Consider the following 22,196-nt stretch of genomic DNA (forward strand, 5'->3'; position numbering starts at 1 on the left):
GGAATTAGGTTTCACCCACTGCTAGTGTGCTGCATTTTGTCCCAACAATCAACTGGGGACCCGTATGGAAAACAAACTAAATTTGTGAAATTTACTGTTCTAAAAAATTGTTACTGTGGTTTGCACTCTTTATCTTTCATTAAGATGGTCTTTGTCCGGTTCTGACAGCAGCTAAAGCGAAGTTCACTGGTGCCACATCATTCATGTGCCAGCTGCTAGGAAGTGAGTCAGAGCCTTGAAGTCCATTCCCCATGCAGCTGTGGAAGTGAGGGAAAGCGGTGTGGTTGAGGGGCTGGGAAGGGAAAACAGAAGCCTGCAATGGGATTGCAGAATACCGTCCCACCAGTGGCCCAAAGCTACTGCAGGACACTGAGGTGCATTAAACCAGAATGCTGCAATCTGTTTCAGCAATGCCTGTGAGGAAGAGTGCTGTGTATAGAAATCACTGTGGCACAGTCTGTGGCCAAAACATTGATGTCTATGTGGAACACATTAATTTACACGTGTATGCCAACTTGCTAAGTTAAAAATGAAGACTGTAGGTCATGATTTTTAGATCCAATTTCTGCCAAAACAGCATAAGTAGCAGGCAAGTACTTTGATGATGTCATTGCATGCATGAACAATATTGGGAAAATGGCAGCTATGTGAAAGGTCCGTCACAACTGGAAGTGGTCACGCCAATTATGAGTTTCCACTAGAAATTAAATGTAAATATTTTTAAACATACACAAAATGGATTTTATTTTTAAAATAACAGGCATTATGCACTCCAGTTTCAAGACGTGTTTCTGTTTGCAGTCAACGTTCCATCAACTGAGTCTTTCATGTTTTGATCTCAGGCTCACAGCAAGCTGTTCTAATTGCAAATGCTCTGCCTGAGAAGGTAGTGGAAATAAATTCAGTAATAACTTTCAAAAGAACACTCTGTTAAAGTGGTGACAGAGATGCATTGGCTTGAATAGCCTCTCTTCATTCTACTTGTCTGTTTCCAATACCTTAAAGTTTTTTAATTTTAAGTTCAGGAATATCTGTTGTATCTTTGTTATGTGTCCAATAGACACTTGTAGTGACCTCTGTATAATTGTGTAACAAAGCCTAACCCTATCCATTTGATGTGGGAAATTATAGAATAGAAACAGCATGATTACAGCACAGAAAGAGGAAGTGTGTGTTTTCCCCCAAGGTTTGAAGACATGCAGTGGTGACTGTGTGGGAAACTAAAGGACTATATGGCAGAAGTGAGCAATGGAACCAACTCAGTCCTACAAAGACTGCCACATGACAGATCAGCAGTATTAGTTCTGCTCTGCACCTATTTTATACAGGTATAAAAATAGGGGTAAGTGAATTAATAGCCATGCTGGCACTGTTACCAGAACAGTACACTAGGTCCTTAACCCGACCCCTTTGCTGTGGCCTTGCAAATTTTTCTTCACCATACATTTATCCAGTTCACTCCTGAAGGCCACAGTGGACCCTGCCTCCACGAGATTCCAACCACAAGCTGCATAAAAAGCTTTATTTTTTAAAAACATTGCTATTAATTCACTTACCCCTATTTTTATACCTGTATAAAATAGGTGCAGAGCAGAAGTAATACTGCTGATCTGTCATGTGGCAATCTTTGTAGGACTGAGTTGGTTCCGTTGCTCACTTCTGCCATATAGTCCTTTAGTTTCCCACACAGTCACCACTGCATGTCTTCAAACCTTGGGGGAAAACACACACTTCCTCTCTTTCACCCTTCACCACTGCCACACAGTGGCTGCAGTGTGTACCACCGACAAAATGCACTGTAGTTATTGCCCAGGCTACTCCAACAGCACCTCCCAAACCTGGGCCTCCACCACCAAGAAGGACTAAGGCAGCAGGTGCAGGGGAACACCACCACCTACAGGTTCCCCTCTGAGTTGCACACCATGAAGATTTGGAAATGTGTTAATGTTCCTTCATTGTTGCTGGGTCTGAATCGTGGACCTCCCTACTCAACAGCATACAAGTGCAGCATGGATCACCACTCTCAGGGGGCAGTTAGGAATGAGCAATAGTCCTTGCTAGCTAGTGAATAAAAATAAAATCTGCTGCACAGGCTAGGAACCAAATGACACCACCCTGTACTCAACCACAGCATTCCATTTACCAATACGCAACATTGTACCTATAGTCAACATTAACAGAGGAGCAGCAGTGAATAGGGGAACTGATCTGCGGCTGGGAAACCAGAAGAGGAACCCTCGGAGCAGGAAATGAAAAGACCACTCAGGGCCAGTATTATCATGGTGGGGGTTGTGATTGGCCTTGGAGGGCTGCGTGGTGGCAGCGGATCTAGTGGTGATGTGGAAACCTGACCCACCAGCATTAAATCTAAAGTATTGTAATGTTCAATAACCTGCAGAGAAGTGGTGGGTGGCCCAGTCCCATAACTCCTCCAATAAAAGAGAAACAAAGGACTGCAGATGCTGGAATCTCGATGAAAAACACGATGATGCTGGAGGAACTCAGCAGGCCAGGCAGCATCCGTGGAGAAAAGCAGGCAGTCAACGTTTCGGGTCAGGACCCTTCTTCAGGACTGAAGATAGGAAAAGGGGAAGCCCAGTATATAGGAGGGAAATGGGCATAAACGTTGAATTCTCCCACTTTAAGTAATCCCCACACCCCTTCCCCACAACCCCCCAACCATGCTTCTTCTTCTCTTTCCTAGCCTATCTTTCTTTCTACCCCTTTTTTTTCTCTCTCTCCTTACCTTTAACCCATCCCCCGGTGGGTCTGCTCTCCCCTCCTCCCCCGCACCTGCCTATCACTATCTCTTACCTGCATCTACCTGTCACCACCCTGTGCCCACCCCACTTCCCCTCTTTTGTCCACCTATCACTGCTCTGCTTTTCCTTCCTATATATTGGGCTTCCCCTTTTCCTATTTTCGGTTCTGAAGAAGGGTCCTGACCCGAAATGTTGACTGTCTGCTTTTATCCATGGATGCTGCCTGGCCTGCTGGGTTCCTCCAGCATCATCATGTTTTTCACTCCTCCAATAACACTGGGCTTGGGCCGGCCACTCTTCCTTTGGGGATAAACTTCATTTTTGTCACATAGTGTACCACCCAACTCAAGCTCACTTGTTTTTGGAAGGGTTAAAGGGGCTAAGTGGTTCCTTGAATTCTTATCATGTTGGATGGGACAAATTAATATAACGCTCAGGGACAAGCGGTATGTAGAGAACATCCTCAACCTGTCAGTGAAGAGATTGTTCTATCAATGAGCTCGGAGTATGAAAATAGCCCCAGGCACATAACTGATGATAATTTGGTACCAGTCTGGAAGACTTGCCTTAGCTTCTCTCTGGGTACGAGGGTTACGGGTTCAATCCCCACTACAGTGACAGAAGCAGAAAGCAGCACTCCAGCGCTTCCCTTTAGCACTTTGAGGAAACCTAGAATAGCCACAGTTTCTCTCTTTTACTTTTCAGCACTGTCACACAGTGGCTGCAGTGCGCACCACCTTAAACTGTTACTTGCCTGGGCTACTCTGACAGCAAGTGCCAAATCCTCTGGCTCTATCATCCTAATGCATAAAACAAATGGTTAGCAAACAAGCTTTTGTGAAACATTAATTATAGTTCCACGTCTTTTTAAAATAAGAGAACGCAAAAAAATAGGAGCAGGCATAAGCCACTCGGCCCCTCAAACCTGTACTGATCATGGCTGCTCTGCCCTATGCCTCATTTCCTCTTCTGTGCTGATTCCCCACAGCTCTCAATTCCCAATCTTTCAAAAAAATATATGTATACTTCCTTTTAAATACCCCGAATGATCCAGCCTCCACATCCCTTTGAGGTAGAGAATTCCAGAGATACACCACTTTCTGTGACGCACGTCTGCACATCTCGGTTTTAAATAACTGGCCGCTTATATGTCCCTTTGTTCAAGATTTTCCCACCAGTGGAAGCATCTCAACATCTACCCTGTCGTGTTCCCTGGGGATGTTACATGTTTCAACAATTCTTCTGAACTCCAGCAAACAGAGGTCTAATTTCTTTAGCTGCTCATAATAGGACAACCGTCTCATCTCTGGAATTAGCCTAGTGAATCTTTTTTGCACTGTCTCCAATGCTAATATATCTTTTGTAAATAAGAGAACCAAAACTCTGCACAGTAACCCAGGTATGATCACACCAGTACCCTGTACTATTGCAACAATACCTCCCTGTTTCTAAATTCCAGTCCTCTTGCAGTAAAGGCCAATATACCATTTGCCTTCCTAACTTGCTGCACTTGCCTGCCAACTTTTTTGTGGATCGAGCACAAGAACATTTTGATCTTCCTGTACCTCACTTATTTGCAGTCTTTTCCATCTGGATTATGGCCTGCCTATTGATTCCTCTTACTGAAGTGCATAACCTTACACTTACCCACATTAAACAGCATTTGCCAAGTTTTCATTTACTCACTCAAACTATATATATCTTGTTACAGAGTCCAAATATCCTCATTGCATCATGCCCTCCCACATATTTTAACATCATTGGCAACCTTGGACACCTTATGCCCTCTCTTTTCCAGGTCATTAACATAGTCAATAATAGAGGGACAAGAATTGATTGTTGGGGCACTCCACTAGTTACATCCTTCCAGCCTGAAAACCCAATTTTCTCAACTCTATGTCTTCTATGTAGTAACCAATATTCAATCCATACTAACATACTTCCCCATATGAGGAGCTCTTAACTTGTGCACAAGCCTCTTATATGGCACCTTGTCAAAAGCCTTCTGGAAATCCAAGTACATCTGCAGGTCCCCTCTGTCGACTCTGCTCATTACATTCTGCAGCAAGTTTGTCAGAAGGGATTTACCTTTCACAAAACCATGTTGACTTGGTTTGGTTGCATTAAGCTTCTCTAAATGACCAGTTATTTCTTCCTTGATTTATATACTCCATTTTGCCAACAGATGTTAAGCTAACTGACCTACAGTTACCCACTTCTTGTTTTCTGTTCTTCTTGAACAAGGATGCTATATTTGTGGTTTTCCAATCCATGGTACCCTTATAGAGTCATACTCATAGAGACATAGAGTTATACAGCACGGAAACAGGCCCTTCAGCCCAACTTGTCCATGCCAGCCAAGGTGTCTTCCTCAGCTAGGCCCATTTACCTGTGTTTGGCTCACATCCCTCTAAACCTTTCCTATCCACGTACCTGTCCGAATATCTTTTAAACATTGTAATTGTCCCCACCTCTACCACTTCCTCTGGCAGCTTGTCTCATATACCCACACCCTCTATGTGAAAAACTTGCCTCTCAGGCCCCATTGAAATCTTTCCCCTCTCACCTTAAACCTATTCCCTCTAGTTTTAGACTCCCCTATCCTGGGAAAAGACTGTGAAAATTCATCTTATCTATGCCCCTCATGACTTTATAAGCCTTCCTGGAACTCAGTGAGTTTTAAAAAACTTCAGTGTTTGGCCCCACTGTGCCTGCAGCCATTCCCTTTAGAACCTTTGTGCATTGACCATCAGGACCTGGTGACTTGTCTGCCTTTAGTCCCATTAGTTTTTCCAAAATTTTATCCCTCATGATGGAGTAGAAGATCCCATGAATCTGGGCTATTCCCCTGGATTCCTGCCGGACATTTATCTCTTAAGCAACATCACTAAAGCAGCCTATCTGGTTATTCAGGTCATTGTTTCTGGTGAGGCTGTGCTCTGCTCTGTGCACATTGACTGTGACAATGTCTAACTTCAAAATGTTCATCACCCATGAAATGATTTCCAATATCCCAAGATTGTAAATTACTAAACATTAAAACCCAAAGACCCCATTTTGCATCCTCAATCCATTCTGATGTTTGGAATTTGTCATTAATGTAAAGAGTGAAATCCTAAGTTGGCCCAGTCCTTAAATTGGCTGATGCCAATTCAGACTGTTACTTCTCTCCACTTACCCTTGTGTGTTACTTTAATTTCTCCCGAAACTGCTGAAATCCCTGGAGAGGGATTGAGAACACAAATTCTGGATGATCTTCCCCTTCCAAATCTAGGAAAGTATCAGCTACCACCACTCATCAGACCCCTGACTGAGTCAGGTAGTTTAGCACAGAACACAACATTGAATCTGGGCACATTTGGAGCAGGAGTGGGCCAATCAGCCCCTTGGGGCTACTTTCCCATTCAGTGGCTGATCTGTACACTCAATACTGTTTGCCCTAGAACCCGGAATTGTTTAGTCCATGCACACTCTGCTGAGCTGTGCTGAGGTGGGGTGAGGATGCTCACGCATTTCCATTTTATTGAAAATAAGTACTATATATTCTTTGACACTATAAAATGTAGACTGAATTCTGCATCTGTCAGTCTACAGTGTCAATAGTGTCAATAGTGGATTATAGAACATAGAACAGTACAAGACACGATCGGACCCTTTAGCCCACGATGTTGGGCTGAACTAATTAAGCTAATGATGCCTAACTGAACTAATCCCTCCTGCCTGCACATGGTCCATATCCCTACATTGCACATTCATGTGCCTATCGAAGAGCCTCTTAAATGCCACCATTGTACACCTCCACTACCACCCTAGGCAGCACATTCCAGGCACCCACCACTCTGTGTAAAAAAAACTTACTTTGCACATCTCCTTTGAACTTTCCCCCTCTCACCTGAAATGCATGCCCTCTAGTATTAGATATTTTGATCCTGGGAAAAAGATACCAGCTGTCTATCTATGCCGCTCATAATTTTATAAATTTCTATCAGGTCTCCCCTTAACTCTACCGCTCCAGAAAAAAACATTACTAGTTTGTCCAACCGCTCCTTATATCACATGGCCTCTAATCCAGGCACCACCCTGGTAAACCTCTGTACCCTCTCCAAAGCTTTCACAATTTTCCTCTAATGGGGTGACCAGAGCTGATTGTAATACCCCAAATGTGGCCCAACCAGAGTTTTATGAAGCTGCATCATAACTTCCACTCTTGAACTCAATGTCTCGACTAATAAAGGCAAGCATGCCATATGCCTTCTTTACCTATCAACTCATGCGGCCACTTTCCAGGAGCAATAGACTTGGACTCCAGGATCCCTCTGTACATCAACACTGTTGAGGCTCCTGCCATTAACTATGTACTGACCCTTTACATTTGAGATCATATTTTTCAGTTCAGTTTATTACACTCGCAGAAATGGTTCTTTCATGGATGAAGGACTGCAGAAGACAAATTAGTTTGAACTTATGAAACATAAGAGGCAAAGACCATGTTAGGAACCACTGTTGGAGCTGGTCACAGCTTCCCAACACCTGCTGTTGAGGTTCACTGAAGAATATCCACTGAGAACTGGAGGTCATGCACACCCCAGTTTGGCACCCCTAAATATTCTGTTCCTCCACCAGCAGCACACAGTGGCTGCAGTGCGTGCTGTCTATAAAATGTCCTTCTACATCGACAGCTCCCCCCAAATCCCTGACTCTAGCGTCAAGGACATGGGCTTCAGGTGCATGGGAACACCAGTCACACATCATCCTGATCTGGAAATATATCACCAGGCCTTCATCTTCGCTGGGTGTAAATCCAGGGACTCACTCCCCAACAGTTGCAGTTCAAGAAAGCAGCTCACTACCACATTGTCAAGGACAACTGAGGATGAGAAACAAACGCTGGCCTTGCCAGCTATGCTCGGATTGTGGAAAATGAGTAAATAAAAAAATCAGCTAACAAGTGTAAGTTTCTCGGTGGGCTGAAGGGTTTGCTTCTGTGCTGTATCTCTCTGTGACTCCATGCCTTTATCTCTGGCAGCCTGGTGTCTGCAGCTGTTGGTGTTAAACATATCTCTGGGGACACACGGAGGCTTGACAAGGGAAAGTGAAAGACTTTCATTGAAGAGTGTCTGTGATGAGGCAAGGCTGGAGATGTCTCTAATTAGCAACACCCCTTGACTTATGATGTGCTGATCTTCACACTCATTTCTTTTGCAGGCTATAATGAACTTCTTGTTTGACTTCCCACCTGGGCTGAAGGTAAAGATCCAAACCAATGCAGTTCAAGCCACACTGACTGAGCGGGTCATCCAGGCAATGAGTGAAAAGGGTGATTTGAAACAGATCCTCATCATCCTCATCATCTCTTACAGTGGGATATGAAAAAATAATATCCTTTTCAACCAGAACTAGAATGTTGAGTTGTGTTCTTAAGTAGTGGAGGTAGAAGTGATGAGTAGCTTTATCCGTCACCTCGGGCTATACAGCCTCACTCTTCATCAATTTTAGTTTGAGTCTCACCAGCATAAAAAGGAACATGTACATTCAGTGTAGAAGTTCAGTCACACTTAGGCTTTTTGAACCAAGAGGAATTTGTGTGCTAGAATGTGAAAAAATACAACAATCCAGCCAATATAAGCAATGATTCACCAATGAATCAGTACCAGGAACCTCTAGCAGGACCTTTATTTTCTCATGCACTTACGCATAGTTATATTTGGCTGATTACCGTTTTGCTTCAGTCCCTCAGTATTGAGTGTTTTGTTTATATTTTTAATCTGCGTGAACAGCAATGATGAAATTTCACAGTCGCTATCTCCAGTGCTCTGCCTGACCATGAGGAGTCTGCTCATGATCTCTCCCATTCACTCCTTCAAGCCCTACATCACCAATTCCTCACCTAACCTTCTCATTGAGCTTTTTTGTTCAGTGTGTTTCCTCCCACACAGTGGCGTAGCTAATAGAGTGGCTGCCTCGCACCGTCAGAGACCCGGGTTCAAAACTGAGCTCCGGTGCAGTGTGTGTAGAGTTTATAACCTCTCCTTGTGAATGCATGGGTTCCCTCTCTCATCTCAAAGACATAGGGTCGGTAGGTTAATTGGCCGCTACTATGTAGATGCGTGGTATCATCTGGGAGGAGTTGATGAAAATGTGGGGAGAATAAGAAAATGTGATTAATGGAGGATTAGTGTAAATGGGTGGTTGATGGTTGGCACGGACTCAGTGGGCCGAAGGGCCTGTTTCCATTCTGTATCCCTCTACGATTCTATAGCTCTATCTCTGGCTGCCTGGTATCTGTAGCTGTTGGTGTTAAATGTCTCTGTGAGGACACTTGGAGGCCAGACGTGGGGAAGTGAGCAGGATGTCATTGTGAAGATATATGCAGGCGTCATTCTCTTCCCCGTCCCTCCCTTTCCCCTCTCACACTTCTTCCTTCTCCCTCCCTCACTCTCACTTAATCTCCTGCTGTATTCTCTTCCCCCCTCTCCTTTCCTCTCCCTTTCCTCATTTTCTCACCGTCACAAACACAGGCAAATGGGGCTAGTTCAACGGTCGGCATGGACAAGTTGGGCCGAAGGTCCTCCTTCTGTGCTGTATAACTCTATGAATCCATGAAAGCCCCTCCATTTTTCTCTTTTCCTCTCCCTCTTTCTCTCCGTCTGTCCCTCCTTGCCTCTTGTTTCTCTCCCTCCCTCCTCTCTCCCCACACCTCTCCCTCACTCTCTCTTTCTGCCTCTCTCTCTCTCTCACACATACACACACTGTCCCTCCCTGCTTCTTTGTCTCCACCCTCCCCTCGCCACCTCTCTCTCACTGACTCTCTTCTCTCTCTCTCTCTCTCACACACACACACCACACACACACACACACACACACACAAATATAGGCAATTCCTGTTCTCACTGACAGATATTGCCTATATCCTAGATTTAATGAGGAATAATTCTCTTACATATTGCTACACCACTGCTCCTTACAATAAGCACCACATGCGGTATTTCCTTCAACGTATTTGAACACCTCTGCCTTCAACAAATGTGGGCAGAAATGTGCTCAGGTCCTCTTCTTGCACCCTGTTTCCACAGGAGATCAAACCTACAGTGCCCTCCTAAGATTCAAATCAAGTAGTGCAGGACAGCAACAAGATGTCTTATGTCTTGCTTTTCCCTTTCAATGTTTGACATCTCAGCTCTTGGAATAGATTGGAAATAAGGTTAAATGTTTCTGGTTATCCACTTCCTCAATGGGGCAACAGAAAACTTATTTTTATTCTTTCAAGGGATGTGGACGATGCTTGCAACACCAGAATGTACTGTACTGTCCATTCTTGACATGTCCATGGTTTATTGGCCCTTTCAGAGAGATCCCATGGGCCAACCACATTAGTGGGTCTGAAATCATATACAGATGAGGTTAGGTAAACTGGGCAAAGAAACAGTTGAAGAAGTTTGAATCTCATGTCTTTGTCAGTTACAAAGCACCAGTGATTACTTAGATTTACATTGTGCTTTTAAAGTCCGGAAATGCTTCAGGGGAACATTAATAAACCAAGTATAATATCAAGCCACACAAAGGTTACCAGGTTGGTAGAAGTTTGGTCAAAGAGGTAAAGGGAGAGGTGGAAGTACACAGGCCTGGGGAGGGGGTCCAGAGATTTTGGCTTTGACTCTGGAAAGGTGATTGCTAATGAAAATCAGGGAGGCACGAGGCTGCTATTGGAGATCTCAATGGGTTGTAGGGCTGGAAGAAAATACAGAAATAGGATGGGAGAAAGAGCACACAGAGACTGGAAACAGTTTAAATGGCAGAGCCAGTGAGGGTTGGTGAGCACACAGAAACACGATAACTCTGTTTTCCTATTTCCAGCCAGATACTTTGCACCGCTCCTGGCATTCGTATTTCGACTTGATTGTGGTGGACACACGGAAGCCTCTCTTCTTTGGAGAAGGGACCGTGGTCAGGCAGGTTGACAACGTGAGTAACGGAGATCTGTTTACATGCTGATTAAGGGGCTAGGTGTGAAGTCTGCACTTTTCTTCCTGCTGCGACAGGGTTTTCCGCTGTTTATCAGAGATTTATGATTCGCTTATTTGGATTACCATTTCCCAGGGTAGTTTGCCGTTCTGCATTAACATTTCCTGTTGCTCCCTGCGATGGCTTTGAGTTGTGAGGTCTGTTCAGTCAAAGTCTTCTGTGCATAGTGCAATGTTCTGTCCTAATTCTAGAGGCTGCAAATACAGCGACAGAACTGCATTTTCACAGTGACCTGTCATATTTCATTCCTTTCTTGAGTTTTGAGCTAAGACAGTGCATGGTATTCATTTATGTTCTTGTCTCATTCAAACTAGGAATCAGGAAAGCTGCGGATTGGCACATACACTGGCCCCTTACAACATGGTGTTGTTTACTCTGGAGGTGAGTCAGCTGTGCTGTCTATATGACATTTACACAACTGCACATGTTTTCCAGTAGAATAATGAATGCCACCCACGTAAGGGCAACACTTGAAACTCGGCCTGAATTTTAAAAAATTATAAAAAATGCAAATCAAACAGCATTATACCTTTGAGCTCAGTGGTGTAATGAACCAAGTAGCCAGGGACACATCATTTGTGGCCCCGCATCTTTACGCCAGCCATGAACGATGCATCAAGCCTGGTTCCCTTTGCTTCAATGGGGTCGCCAACCTTCATTAAAAAGAGAAAGTTTAGCTATTTGTTTATTTTTCTCTATATTTTAATGTGTTTTAAATAAATTTGGTATGTTTTAACAAGAAATTTTTCTTCGTCAAAGAAAATTCATTTCTAAATGTCTCTGATTATCCAAGAGATTTAAAAACAGTGAATCAGGCCTTTAGCAACATGACAGTGCTAGGGTGTACCCCCAGAATACCTAGAGGCCTGGTCAGCACCTGCTGCTCAATCTGTTCCTGGGGCTGGTACAGAGTGGATGCCTCAAGGTTATTGGCAACTGTTTGGCAGCAAGGTGCAGGATCTGGCCCAATACTGACCAATTGGTTCTAATCCATTTAAAAGCATGCATTTCCTACTCTGCTATGTGGACTCCCTGGTCCATTCAAGTATCACAGCTCACCATAAATTGTATCAGGAACATCAGTGTGCATATTGCAGAAAGGAAATATTTTCATTATATCATGCTTTTCACATCGCAAAGACAACTCAGAGTTTATCCAACCAATAAATGAATTGAGAAGCAAAGTCATTTTCTTCTGTAGGTAAATGCAGCTTTCAGATCCCACAAACAGATGATGAGATCTTTAACTAGAAAATCCATTAGTTCAGTGATGAATGTTGACGAGGATTCTTGTGGACCTCCTCAATCTTCTTTTCCTCACCCTCCAGAACTGAACACAAAAATTCAAGACTGACTCTTGTGTGGTACTGAGGGAGTGCCATAGTATTGGCGTTGGTGATTTAAGTTGAGACCATGCCAACGTTTGAGAACGGGCTGGAGAGTCATTGAAGGAAAGGGAATTAAAGGAACTTGAGAACAAAGCAATCAGAAGGATTAGGGCGTGGAATATGAAAATGAATATGAAAATGGATGGGTTGGGCCTCATGGCTCATGGCTCATGGTGCACGGGTTTAAAATGCAGGTGGCCCTCCTGAGAATTAAACATGTTGAGCTGTCTAAAGATTTTCCTGCCCTTGCTGCCCTAGGGTCTTCAGACATGATCTGTGACTTGCTGGGGGTGAAGGGTAAAGAAATTCTGTACATTGGAGATCACATCTTTGGAGACATCCTCAAGTCCAAGAAACGACAAGGCTGGAGGACCTTCCTGGTTGTGCCTGAGCTGGCACGTGAACTGCAGGTCTGGACTGAGAAGAGTGGTGAGTTCCAAGCTCCTGCCAGCATTGTCTTCCACTATCCTTATTTGATAAGTAAGAGCAAACTTCCACTGTCACATTTGAAGATCTGATGGTTTAAGGGTTTCTTAAGTAAACAACAAACAAAGTGCTGGAGGAACTCAGCGGGTCGAGCAGCATCTGTGAGGGGAGAGAAATTGTCAACGTGACGTTTCAGGTCAAAACCCTGCCTCATCAGTCTTCCTTTCCCTCCACAGATGCTGCCTGACCCACTGAGTTCCTCCAGCAGTTAGTTTGTTGCTCCAGATTCAAGCTTCTGCAGTCTCCGTTCCTTGAGTGAATTTGGTTGTCTGCTTCCATTGTACATACACCCATCGGTCCTCATCTTCACTTCCTCAGGTCTGGGAGAGACGATGGAGAGAGCTGAGGGTGCACAATTGGTTAAACTTTTTATTACCTGATCAGACTGAACCATCACATGCTACAGGGTTCACTCTTGCCAAAACCAGTCATCAGTCAGGAATGAAGATATTTGGATTTGTTTCCCCACAAACCAACTCCTTAGATCAATTTACATTCATCCTTTCCTCAACAATTTCAAGAAGCTCAGGTATGGCTCTCTCACAGTGTTCTGCACTGTGTAACTTCTGCCACATCATCCTTCTCCCTTGTTTACCAAGATAAACCTCAACCCCAACATGATCTCTGTTCTGCCCATCAGTACCTGGCTCTGAAAACATGTCTTTGTGTCTCTCCCATCTCCTCTCCCAACTTCATCACCCCAGCATGTCAGCTCTGTTTCAGTGGGTAGCCCTCTGGCATCTGATTTAAAAGTCTGTGAGTTCAAGGCCTACTGCAGACAATGTTAACAGTGAGGCTGAGTAGTACTGAGGTACTCAATTTCCACAAATGGTAAACCAAGGTCCCACTTGTCCTGTCAAATTGAAGAAGATCCCAGGACATTATTTAAAGAAGAGCAGGTGAGTTATCTCTGGTTTCCACTTTCCTTGATAAATCTCCAGAATCACCACCCCCTCCCCGCCCACCATTCTGAAATTCCAATTAACCACTCTTTCCTAAGTTTCCACCCTGCCTCTAACACCCTGTTTACTGCACATTGTTACCTCCCTAATCTGCAGCTACCTTTTGTGCAAATCCATGTTTAAATCTTCCCCTCAGGGACCTACTCTTTCCCTAGCTATCCCCTTGCTTCTAATATACATCAAAGGTTTTGGCATTCTCCTTAATCCTGCTTGTCAAAGGTCATTTCATTTCCCTTTTTGCCCTCCTAACTTCTTTCTTAAGTTCTTTCTTATATCCCCTGCAAACTTCAAAGGATTCATTTGATATCAATTGCTTATACCTGACATGTGCTTCCTTCTTTTTCCTGATCAAACCTTCAACTGCCTTTGTTAACCAAGGTTCCCTCGTCTTACCAGCTCTGTTTCTTACGCTTACAGGCTCATATTGACACTGAACTCTTACCATTTTGTCTTAAACGCCTCCCTTTTATTAGACATTGTTTTAGAACTTAGAACAGTACAGCACAGGAACAGGCCCTTCGGCCCACACGATGTTGTGCTGAACTACTAAACTAGTAATTAAATGCCTAACTAAACTAATCCTTTCTGCCTAGACAATGTCCATATCCCTCCATTCTCTGCACGTTCATGTGCCTATCGAAGAACCTTTTGAACGTCTCTATGGTATTTGCTCCACCACCACCCTGGCAGTGCATTCCAGGCACCCACCACTCTCTGTGTAAAAAGCTTGCCCCGTACATCTCCTTTGAACTTATCTCCCTCACCTTAAATGTATGTCCTCTAGTATTAGACATTTTGACCCTGGGAAAAAGATACTAGCTGTTTATCTATGCCTCTCATAATCTTATAAACCAAGTTTGTCCAACCTCTCCTTATAGCATATGCCCTCTAATCCAGACAGCGTCCTGGTGAACCTCTCCTGCACCCTCTCCAAAGCGTCAGATCCTTCTTATAATGGGGCGACCAGAACTGAATGCAATACTGCAGATGCAGCCTAACCAGAATTTTATAAAGATGCAACATAACTTCCTGACTCTTGGATACAATGTCCTGGCAAGCATTCCATACCCCTCCTCTACCACCCTGTCAGCCTGTGCAGCCAGTTTCAGGGAGCTATGGACTTGGACCCCTAGGTACCTCTGTACATCAACACTGTTAAGGTTCCTGCCATTAACTGTGTACCATTGCTTTAAGTTTGATCTCCCAAGGTGCAACACCTCATACTTGGCCGGATTAAACTCCATCTGTGATTTCTCCACCCCTATCTACAACTGATCTATATAGAACATAGAACAATTACAGCACAATTTAGGCCCTTCGGCCCACAAAGCTGTGCCGAACATGTCGCTACTCTAGAAATTACTAGGCTTACCCATAGCCCTCTATTTTACTCAGCTCCATGTACCTATCCAACAGTCTCTTAAAAGACCCTATCGTATCAGCCTCCACCACCATTTCCGGCAGCCCATTCCACTCACTCACCACTCTCTGAGTAAAAAACTTACCCCTGACATCTCCTCTATATCTACTCCCCAGCACCTTAAACCTATGTCCTCTTGTGGCCACCATTTCAGCCCTGGGGAAAAGCCTCTGACTATCTGCCCTATCAATAACTCTCATCATCTTATACACCTCTATCAGGTCCCCCCTCTTCCTCCGTCTCTCCAAGGAGAAAAGGCCAAGTTCCCTCAACCTGCTTTCATAAGGCATGCTCCGCATTCCAGGCAACATCCTTGTAAATCTCCTCTGTACCCTCCCTATGGCTTCCACATCTTTCCTGTAGTGAGGCGACCAGAACTGAGCACAGTACTCCAAGTGGGGTCTGACCAGGGACCTATATATCTGCAACAATACCTCACGGCTCCTAAATTCAATTCCCCGATTGATGAAGGACAATACACCATATGCCTTCTTAACCACAGAGTCAACCTGTGCAGCTGCTTTGAGCATCCTATGGACTCGGACCCCAAGATCCCTCTGATCCTCCACACTGCCAAGAGGTCCTACCATTAATACTATATTCTGCCAACATATTTGACCTACCAAAATGAACCACTTCACACTTATCTGGGTTGAACTGCATCTGCCACTTCTCAGCCCAACTCTGCACCCTCTGTAACCTCTGACAGCCCTCCAAACTATCCACAACACCCCCAACCTTTGTGTCATCCACAAACTTACTAACCTACTCCTCCACTTCCTCATCCAGGTCGTTTATAAAAATCACAAATAGTAAGGGTCCCAGTACAGATCCCTGAGGTACACCACTGGTCACCGACCTCCACTCAGAATACGACCCTTCAACAACCACTCTTTGCCTTCTGTGGACCAGCCAGTTCTGGATCCACACTGCAATATCCCCTTGGATCCCATGTCTCCTCACCTTCTCCATAAGCCTCGCATGAGGTACCTTATCAAACGCCTTGCCAAAATCCATATACACTACATCTACTGCTCTCCCTTCATCAATGTGCTTAGTCACATCCTCAAAAAATTCAATCAGGCTCATAAGGCAGGACCTGCCCTTAACAAAGCCATGCTGACTATTCCTAATCATATTATACCTCTCCAAATGTTCATAAATCCTGCCCCTCAGGATCTTCTCCATCAGCTTACCAACTACTGAGGTAAGACTCACCGGTCTATAATTTCCTGGACTATCCCTATTCCCCTTCTTGAATAAGGGAACAACATCCGCAACCCTCCAATCTTCCGGAACCTCTCCATGGACGACACAAAGATCATCATCAGAGGCTCCGCAATCTCCTCCCTCGTCTCCCACAGCAACCTGGGGTACATCTCATCTGGTCCCAGCGACTTATCTAACTTGATGCTTTCCAAAAGTTTCAGCACCACCTCTTTTCTAATATCTACGTGCTCAAGCTTTTCAGGCCACTGCAAGTCCCCACTACAATCCCCCAGATCTTTATCCGTGGTGAATACTGACGTAAAATATTCATTAAGTACCTCTGCTATTTCTTCCGGATCCATACACACTTTCCCACTGCTGCACTTGATAGGCCCTATCCTTTCACATCTCATCCTCTTACTCTTCACATACTTGTAGAACGCCTTGGGGTTTTCCCTAATCCTGCCCGCCAAGGCCTTCTCATGCCCCTTCTGGCTCTCCTAATCTTTCTTAAATTCCTTCCTTTTAGCCTTGTACTCCTCCAGATCTCTAACATTACCTAGCTCTCTGTACCTTTTGTATGCTTTTCTTTTCCTGCTGTATGCTTTGGCAATCTTCTACACTATCCACAACCCATCAACCTTTGTATCAGCTGCGAACATACTGACCCACCCATCCACGTTTTTATCTAAGTCATATATTTATGTCGCAAAAAGCAGAGGTCCCAGTACGGATCCCTGTGGAACACCACTTAGTCATGGACCTCCAGCCAAAATAAGTCCCGTCAACCACTACCCTATGTCTTCCATGAGCAAGCCAATTCTGAATCCAAATGGCCATGTCACCATGAATCCCATGCATCTTAATCTTCTGGATGAGTTCCCATGAGGGACCTTTTCAAATCCATGTAGACAACATCGACAGTTCTACCTTCATCGATCACCTTCATCACCTCCTTGACAAACATAGTCAAGTTAGTAAGACGTGATTTGCCCAGCACAAAGTTATGCTGACTGTCCCTAATTAGGCTATGGTCTTTGAAATGCTCATAACCCCTATCCCTAAGAATAGCTTCCCTAACATGAGACTCATCGATATATAGTTACCAGGATTATCGCTATTCCCTTTCTTGAACAAAGGAACAACATTAGCTACTCGCCGGTCCTCCAGGACCTCGTCTGTGGCTAGAGAGGACATAAAGATCTTGGTCAAGGCCCCAGCAATCTCATCTCTTGCCTCCCTCAATAACCTCGGGTATATCCCATCAGACCCGGGGACTTATCCACCTTAATGTTCTTCAAGAGACACAACTCTACCTCTTTCCTTATCTCAAAATGCCCTAACATATTAGTACAGTTCACACTGATCTCCCTATCCTCCACATCCTCAGTAAATACCGTCGCAAAGTACTCATTTAGGACCACGCCCACGTCCTCCATGCCCAAGCACACGTTGCCTCCTTTATCCTTGAGTGTCCTACACTTTCCTTAGTTTTCCTCTTGATGTATGTATAGAATGCCTTAGGATTCTCTTTAATCCATCTTGTCAAGGACTTTTCATGGCACTTCCTGACTCTCATAATTCCCTTGAGTTCTTTTCTAGCTTCTTTATAATCCTCAAGGGCTCTGTTTGACTTTAGCTTCCTAAACCTTACATATGTTTCCTTTTTCTTCTTGACTAAATTCACCACCTCTCTCAACATCCAAGGTCTCCTTACCCTGCCATCCTTGTCCTTCCTTCTCACTGGAACATCCCTGTCCTGTACTCTGTGCAGTTGGTCTTTAAACACCCTCCACATGTCAGATGTGGATTTGCCCAAAAACATCTGTTCCCAGTTAACTCCCTAGTTCCTGCCTAATATTTAATTTACCCTGCCCCAATTTAATACTCTCTCACAAGATCCATAATTATCCTTATTCGTAGCTATATTAAAACTTAAGGACTTGTGATCACTGTTTTCTAACTGTTCCCCCGCTGAAAGGTCAGTCACCTGGCCAGGCTCATTTCCCAACACCAGGTCCAGTACTCCTCTGGTTGGACTATCTACATACTGATTTAAAAAACCCTCTTAGATGCATCTATCAAATTTTGCCCCATCTAAACCTCTTGCACTCAGGAGGTCCTGGTCTGTACTGGGCTAGTTGAAGTCACCCACGACAAAAGCTCTGTCGTTTTTGCACCTTTCCCTAATCTGCCTGCATACCTGTTCCTCAATGTCCCGGTGGCTATTGGGGGTGGGGGTGGGGGTCTGTAGTATAATCCCATCGGAGTCATTTTTGAGTTCTACCCACATAGACTCTGTGGATGAGCCGTGCAGTTTGTCTTCTCTGAGTGCAGCAGTGATATTGTCCCTGATTAATAGTGCTACTCTCACCCCCTCTTTTACCTCCCTCTCTATCTTTTCTAGAACATCAAAACCCTGGAACTAAGCATCCAGTCCTGTCCCTCTCTCAACCAAGCCTCGACAATGGCCACAGCATCATAGTTCTATGTATTAATCCATGCTCTAATTTCATCACCCTTACCCTTAATACTCTTAGCATTAAAATAAATACACTTCAACCATCCATCCCATTGTGCCTGTTATCCTTCCTCCGGACTTACTGGCCCTGACATCTACCTTCCTCTCAATCCCTCCACTTTCTGACCTGGTGCTCTGCTTCTCATCCACCTGCTAAACTAGTTTAAACCCTCCCGAGTTGCACCAGTGAACCTCCCTGCCACGATATTAGTTCCCCTCCAGATAAGGTGCAACCCGTTCCTCTTGTACAGGTCACCCCCGCCCCAGAAGAGATCCCAATGATCCAAGTTTTCTCCTCTAGCAGCTGCTCCCAATCTACTTTTACCAGATCCTGGCTTATACTATTGAAGTCGACCCTGCCTCAATTTAAGACCCTACCTCAAGGAGGTGGGGAGACAAAATCTTACATAGAAAATGGAGCAGGCAAGGCCAGTCGACTGAGCAGACAGAAGCAGGTGGGGAAGCACAAGACGGCTGGTAGGGTTAACTGCAGTTACTTTAATGCAAAGAGCTTTGCAGGTAAGATGGATGAGCTGAGGCCATGGATCAGCTCTTGGGATTGCAATCACGGAAATGTGACTGGATTGCCAGCTCAATATTCCAGGTATAGAAGTTTCAGGCGTGACAGAAGAGGTACAAAAAAGGAGGGAGTGTTGCACTGCTGATCAGGGACAGTAGTATGGCAGTACTCTGGGAAGATGTCCTGAGGGGATTAGCCAATGAGGCTATATGGATAGTAGTTAAAAATAATAAAATAAAATAAGAAAATAATATTAAGAAAGGGGCTTTCAATTTGATAGGGTTATATTACAGGCCTCCCAATAGTCAACAAGAATTAGAAGAACAGATATGTAGGCAAATCGCTGATTTGGTAGGTGGTAGTGGTGAGGGATTTTAACTTTCCCAGTACTTATTGGGATTGCCTTAGTGTAAGGGACTTAGATGCGGTGACATTTATAAAAAGCGTGCGAGGATTTTTTTTAAAGCAGTATGCAGAAATTCCTATTAGGGAAGGGGCTATACTCAAACTTGTATTAGCAAATGAGAATGACAAGTGGTGGAAGTGTCTGTGGAGGACCCCTTTGGGAACGGTGACCATCGTTCGGTAAAGCTTCAAGGAAGTCAAGGAAAAAGATAAAGGTGGTCCTTGAGTGAGTGCGTTAAACTGGGGGAAGGTGAAGTTCAATAGTGGAAGACAGGTCCTGGGAGAGGTATATGAGGAACAGCTGCTAGGGAGGAGAACAACATCCGATAGCAAAAAACAGATTGTTGGAGGAATTCAGCGGGTCAAGCAGCGTTTGTAGAGGGAAGTGGACAGTCGACGTTTCGAGTTGGGACCCTTCATCTGGACTCAGATGAAGGGTTCAACCAGGTTCTCAACTCGCCACTTGAGAGTCAACTGTCTAACTGTCAGCTGACTCTGGCAAGTAGGATTAAGGAGAATCCTGAAGCCTGATATAAATATATTAGAAGCAAGAGGTATCTAAGGAAGGCAAAGGTCTCCTTAGGGACCAGAGGGGTAATCTGTGCATGGAGTCAGGGATATGAGCAAGAACTTAAATGAATACTTCTCGTTGGTATTCACCAGGAAGGAGGGGGTAGAGGCTGGAGAGCCACAAGAAGGATACAGTGATATTCCAGAAGGAGGTAGTGCAAGAAATATTGAAGCACATTAGGGTGGATAAATCTCCAGGGCCTGACGAGAGCTATCCCGGGATGCTAAGAGAAGCAAGGGAGGAGATTGATGGGGCTCTGACGGAGGTTTTTGCATTTTCATTAGCCACTGGTGAGGTACAAGAAGACTGGACGACACCTAATGTTGTCCCTTGTTCAAAAAGGGCAGGAGGAATAAGTCTGGAAGCTACAGGCCAGTGAGCCTTGCATCAGAGGTAGGGAAGTTGTTGGAGAAGATTCTGAGGGACAGGATTTACATTCATTTGGAAAAGCAGGGACTGATTATGGGGAACAGCACAGTTTTGTGCAGGGAACGTCATGCCTCACAGATCTGATTTGAGTTTTTCTCCTCAGAAGTGTAGTTCTGGTCATTTCTAGTTTTGTGTGTAATTTTGGTTTGCTTTGAACAAGCCCACACAGCACCAGTCCTGATGAAGGGCCTTTCCACAGATACTGCCTGTCCTGAGTCTTTTCCAGCAATTTCTGCTTTTATTTCAGATTTCCAGCATTTGCAGTTTTCTTTTGAGTTTCATTTTCCTGCAGCAATCTTCCCTTTTGTATTTATTCAGCTTCATCCACTACCTTCCTCTCTCCTCTGACATTAGAACTCTTCCTCACTCCACCTATCCATATCTGTCATGTTCAGTCCTTTTTGAGTTTTCTTCAGAAGCTTCATCACCACTCCTATCCAGTAGTACTGGTCGCCTGTGACTTGTAGACGTTTTCTGCAGCTTTGTTGAGACCCAGCTGTTGAATAATATTCCAGCTTCCAGTCTGCTGACTTATGGAACATTTGTGATCAATTAGAGCTAATATCATCCTTGGCTTGATGTCCACTTGCCTAATTAAGGACTTGTGCACATCTTGCGATGAATTTCTTAGATTAAGGCATTATAGATAAGTACCTTTGATCTTTGGCAATTTGCTCGGTAATAACACTGAGTGATATTTTACCATCTCCTCTGCTTTCTTGCAGCTCTTTTTGAAGAACTTCGTAATCTCGATATATTTTTGGCTGAATTTTACAAGTGAGTTCACCATCAGAAATGAATTAGAGTCATAGGGTTATACAGGACGGAAAACAGGCCCTTTGGCCCATCTTGTTCATGCTGACCAAGTTGTCTAACTGAGCCAGTTTCATTTGGCTGCATTTGGCCCATGTCCCTCTAAACCTTTCCTATCCATGTACCTGTCCAAATGTCTTTTAAATGCCGTAATTGTACCCACCTCTACAGCTTCCTCTGGCAGTCTGTTCCGTATGCTCACAACCCTCTGTGTGGTAAAAGTTGCCCCTCAGGTTCCTTTTAAATCTTTCCCCTCTCACCTTAAACCTATGTCCTCTAGTTTCGCACCCTCCTATCCTGGAGAAAAGACAGCGGCCAATCACCTTATGTATGCCGCTATTGGTGCTGAATCTGAGAGCTGGCTGGGAATTTACACTAAAGAGAGCGAATGAAAGCAGAAGTGAACTAGTCCTTAGCAGTCTGGCCATGAATAGGAAGTCCAGTATCTGAATGTGTTCACCTGCCTTTCTTTATTCATACTTAAGAAGTTGGCTTTATGCCAGGCTCACAGTTTAACTCCCTGGAGAATGTGGTGGAGAACTGGCTGTAATCCTTGTGGTGAAGGTACTCCCAGTGTCATAGAGTGAGTGAGAGATACAGCCCAGGCCCTTCGCCCACCGAGTCCGTACCGACCATCGACCACCCATTTACATTAAACCCATTTTTAAATTTTTTGTGTTGTTAGAAA

General features: G+C 44.4%; 1 protein-coding gene across 2 annotated transcripts in view; it reads left to right on the plus strand.

Annotated features, from left to right (window-relative positions):
• Positions 1-22,196, plus strand: part of LOC127584413 (cytosolic purine 5'-nucleotidase-like) — a 171,960-nt gene that overhangs the window by 141,937 nt on the left and 7,827 nt on the right. For both annotated transcript variants that reach the window (XM_052041205.1, XM_052041204.1), the window contains exons 12-16: positions 7,968-8,009; positions 10,617-10,724; positions 11,099-11,165; positions 12,431-12,601; positions 21,421-21,472. In XM_052041205.1, coding sequence (XP_051897165.1) covers positions 7,968-8,009; positions 10,617-10,724; positions 11,099-11,165; positions 12,431-12,601; positions 21,421-21,472 — 440 coding nt within the window. The remainder of the gene's footprint in view (positions 1-7,967; positions 8,010-10,616; positions 10,725-11,098; positions 11,166-12,430; positions 12,602-21,420; positions 21,473-22,196) is intronic.

This window comes from Pristis pectinata, chromosome 29, assembly GCF_009764475.1.
Source record: "Pristis pectinata isolate sPriPec2 chromosome 29, sPriPec2.1.pri, whole genome shotgun sequence".
In the NCBI taxonomy this organism is placed as follows: domain Eukaryota; kingdom Metazoa; phylum Chordata; class Chondrichthyes; order Rhinopristiformes; family Pristidae; genus Pristis; species Pristis pectinata.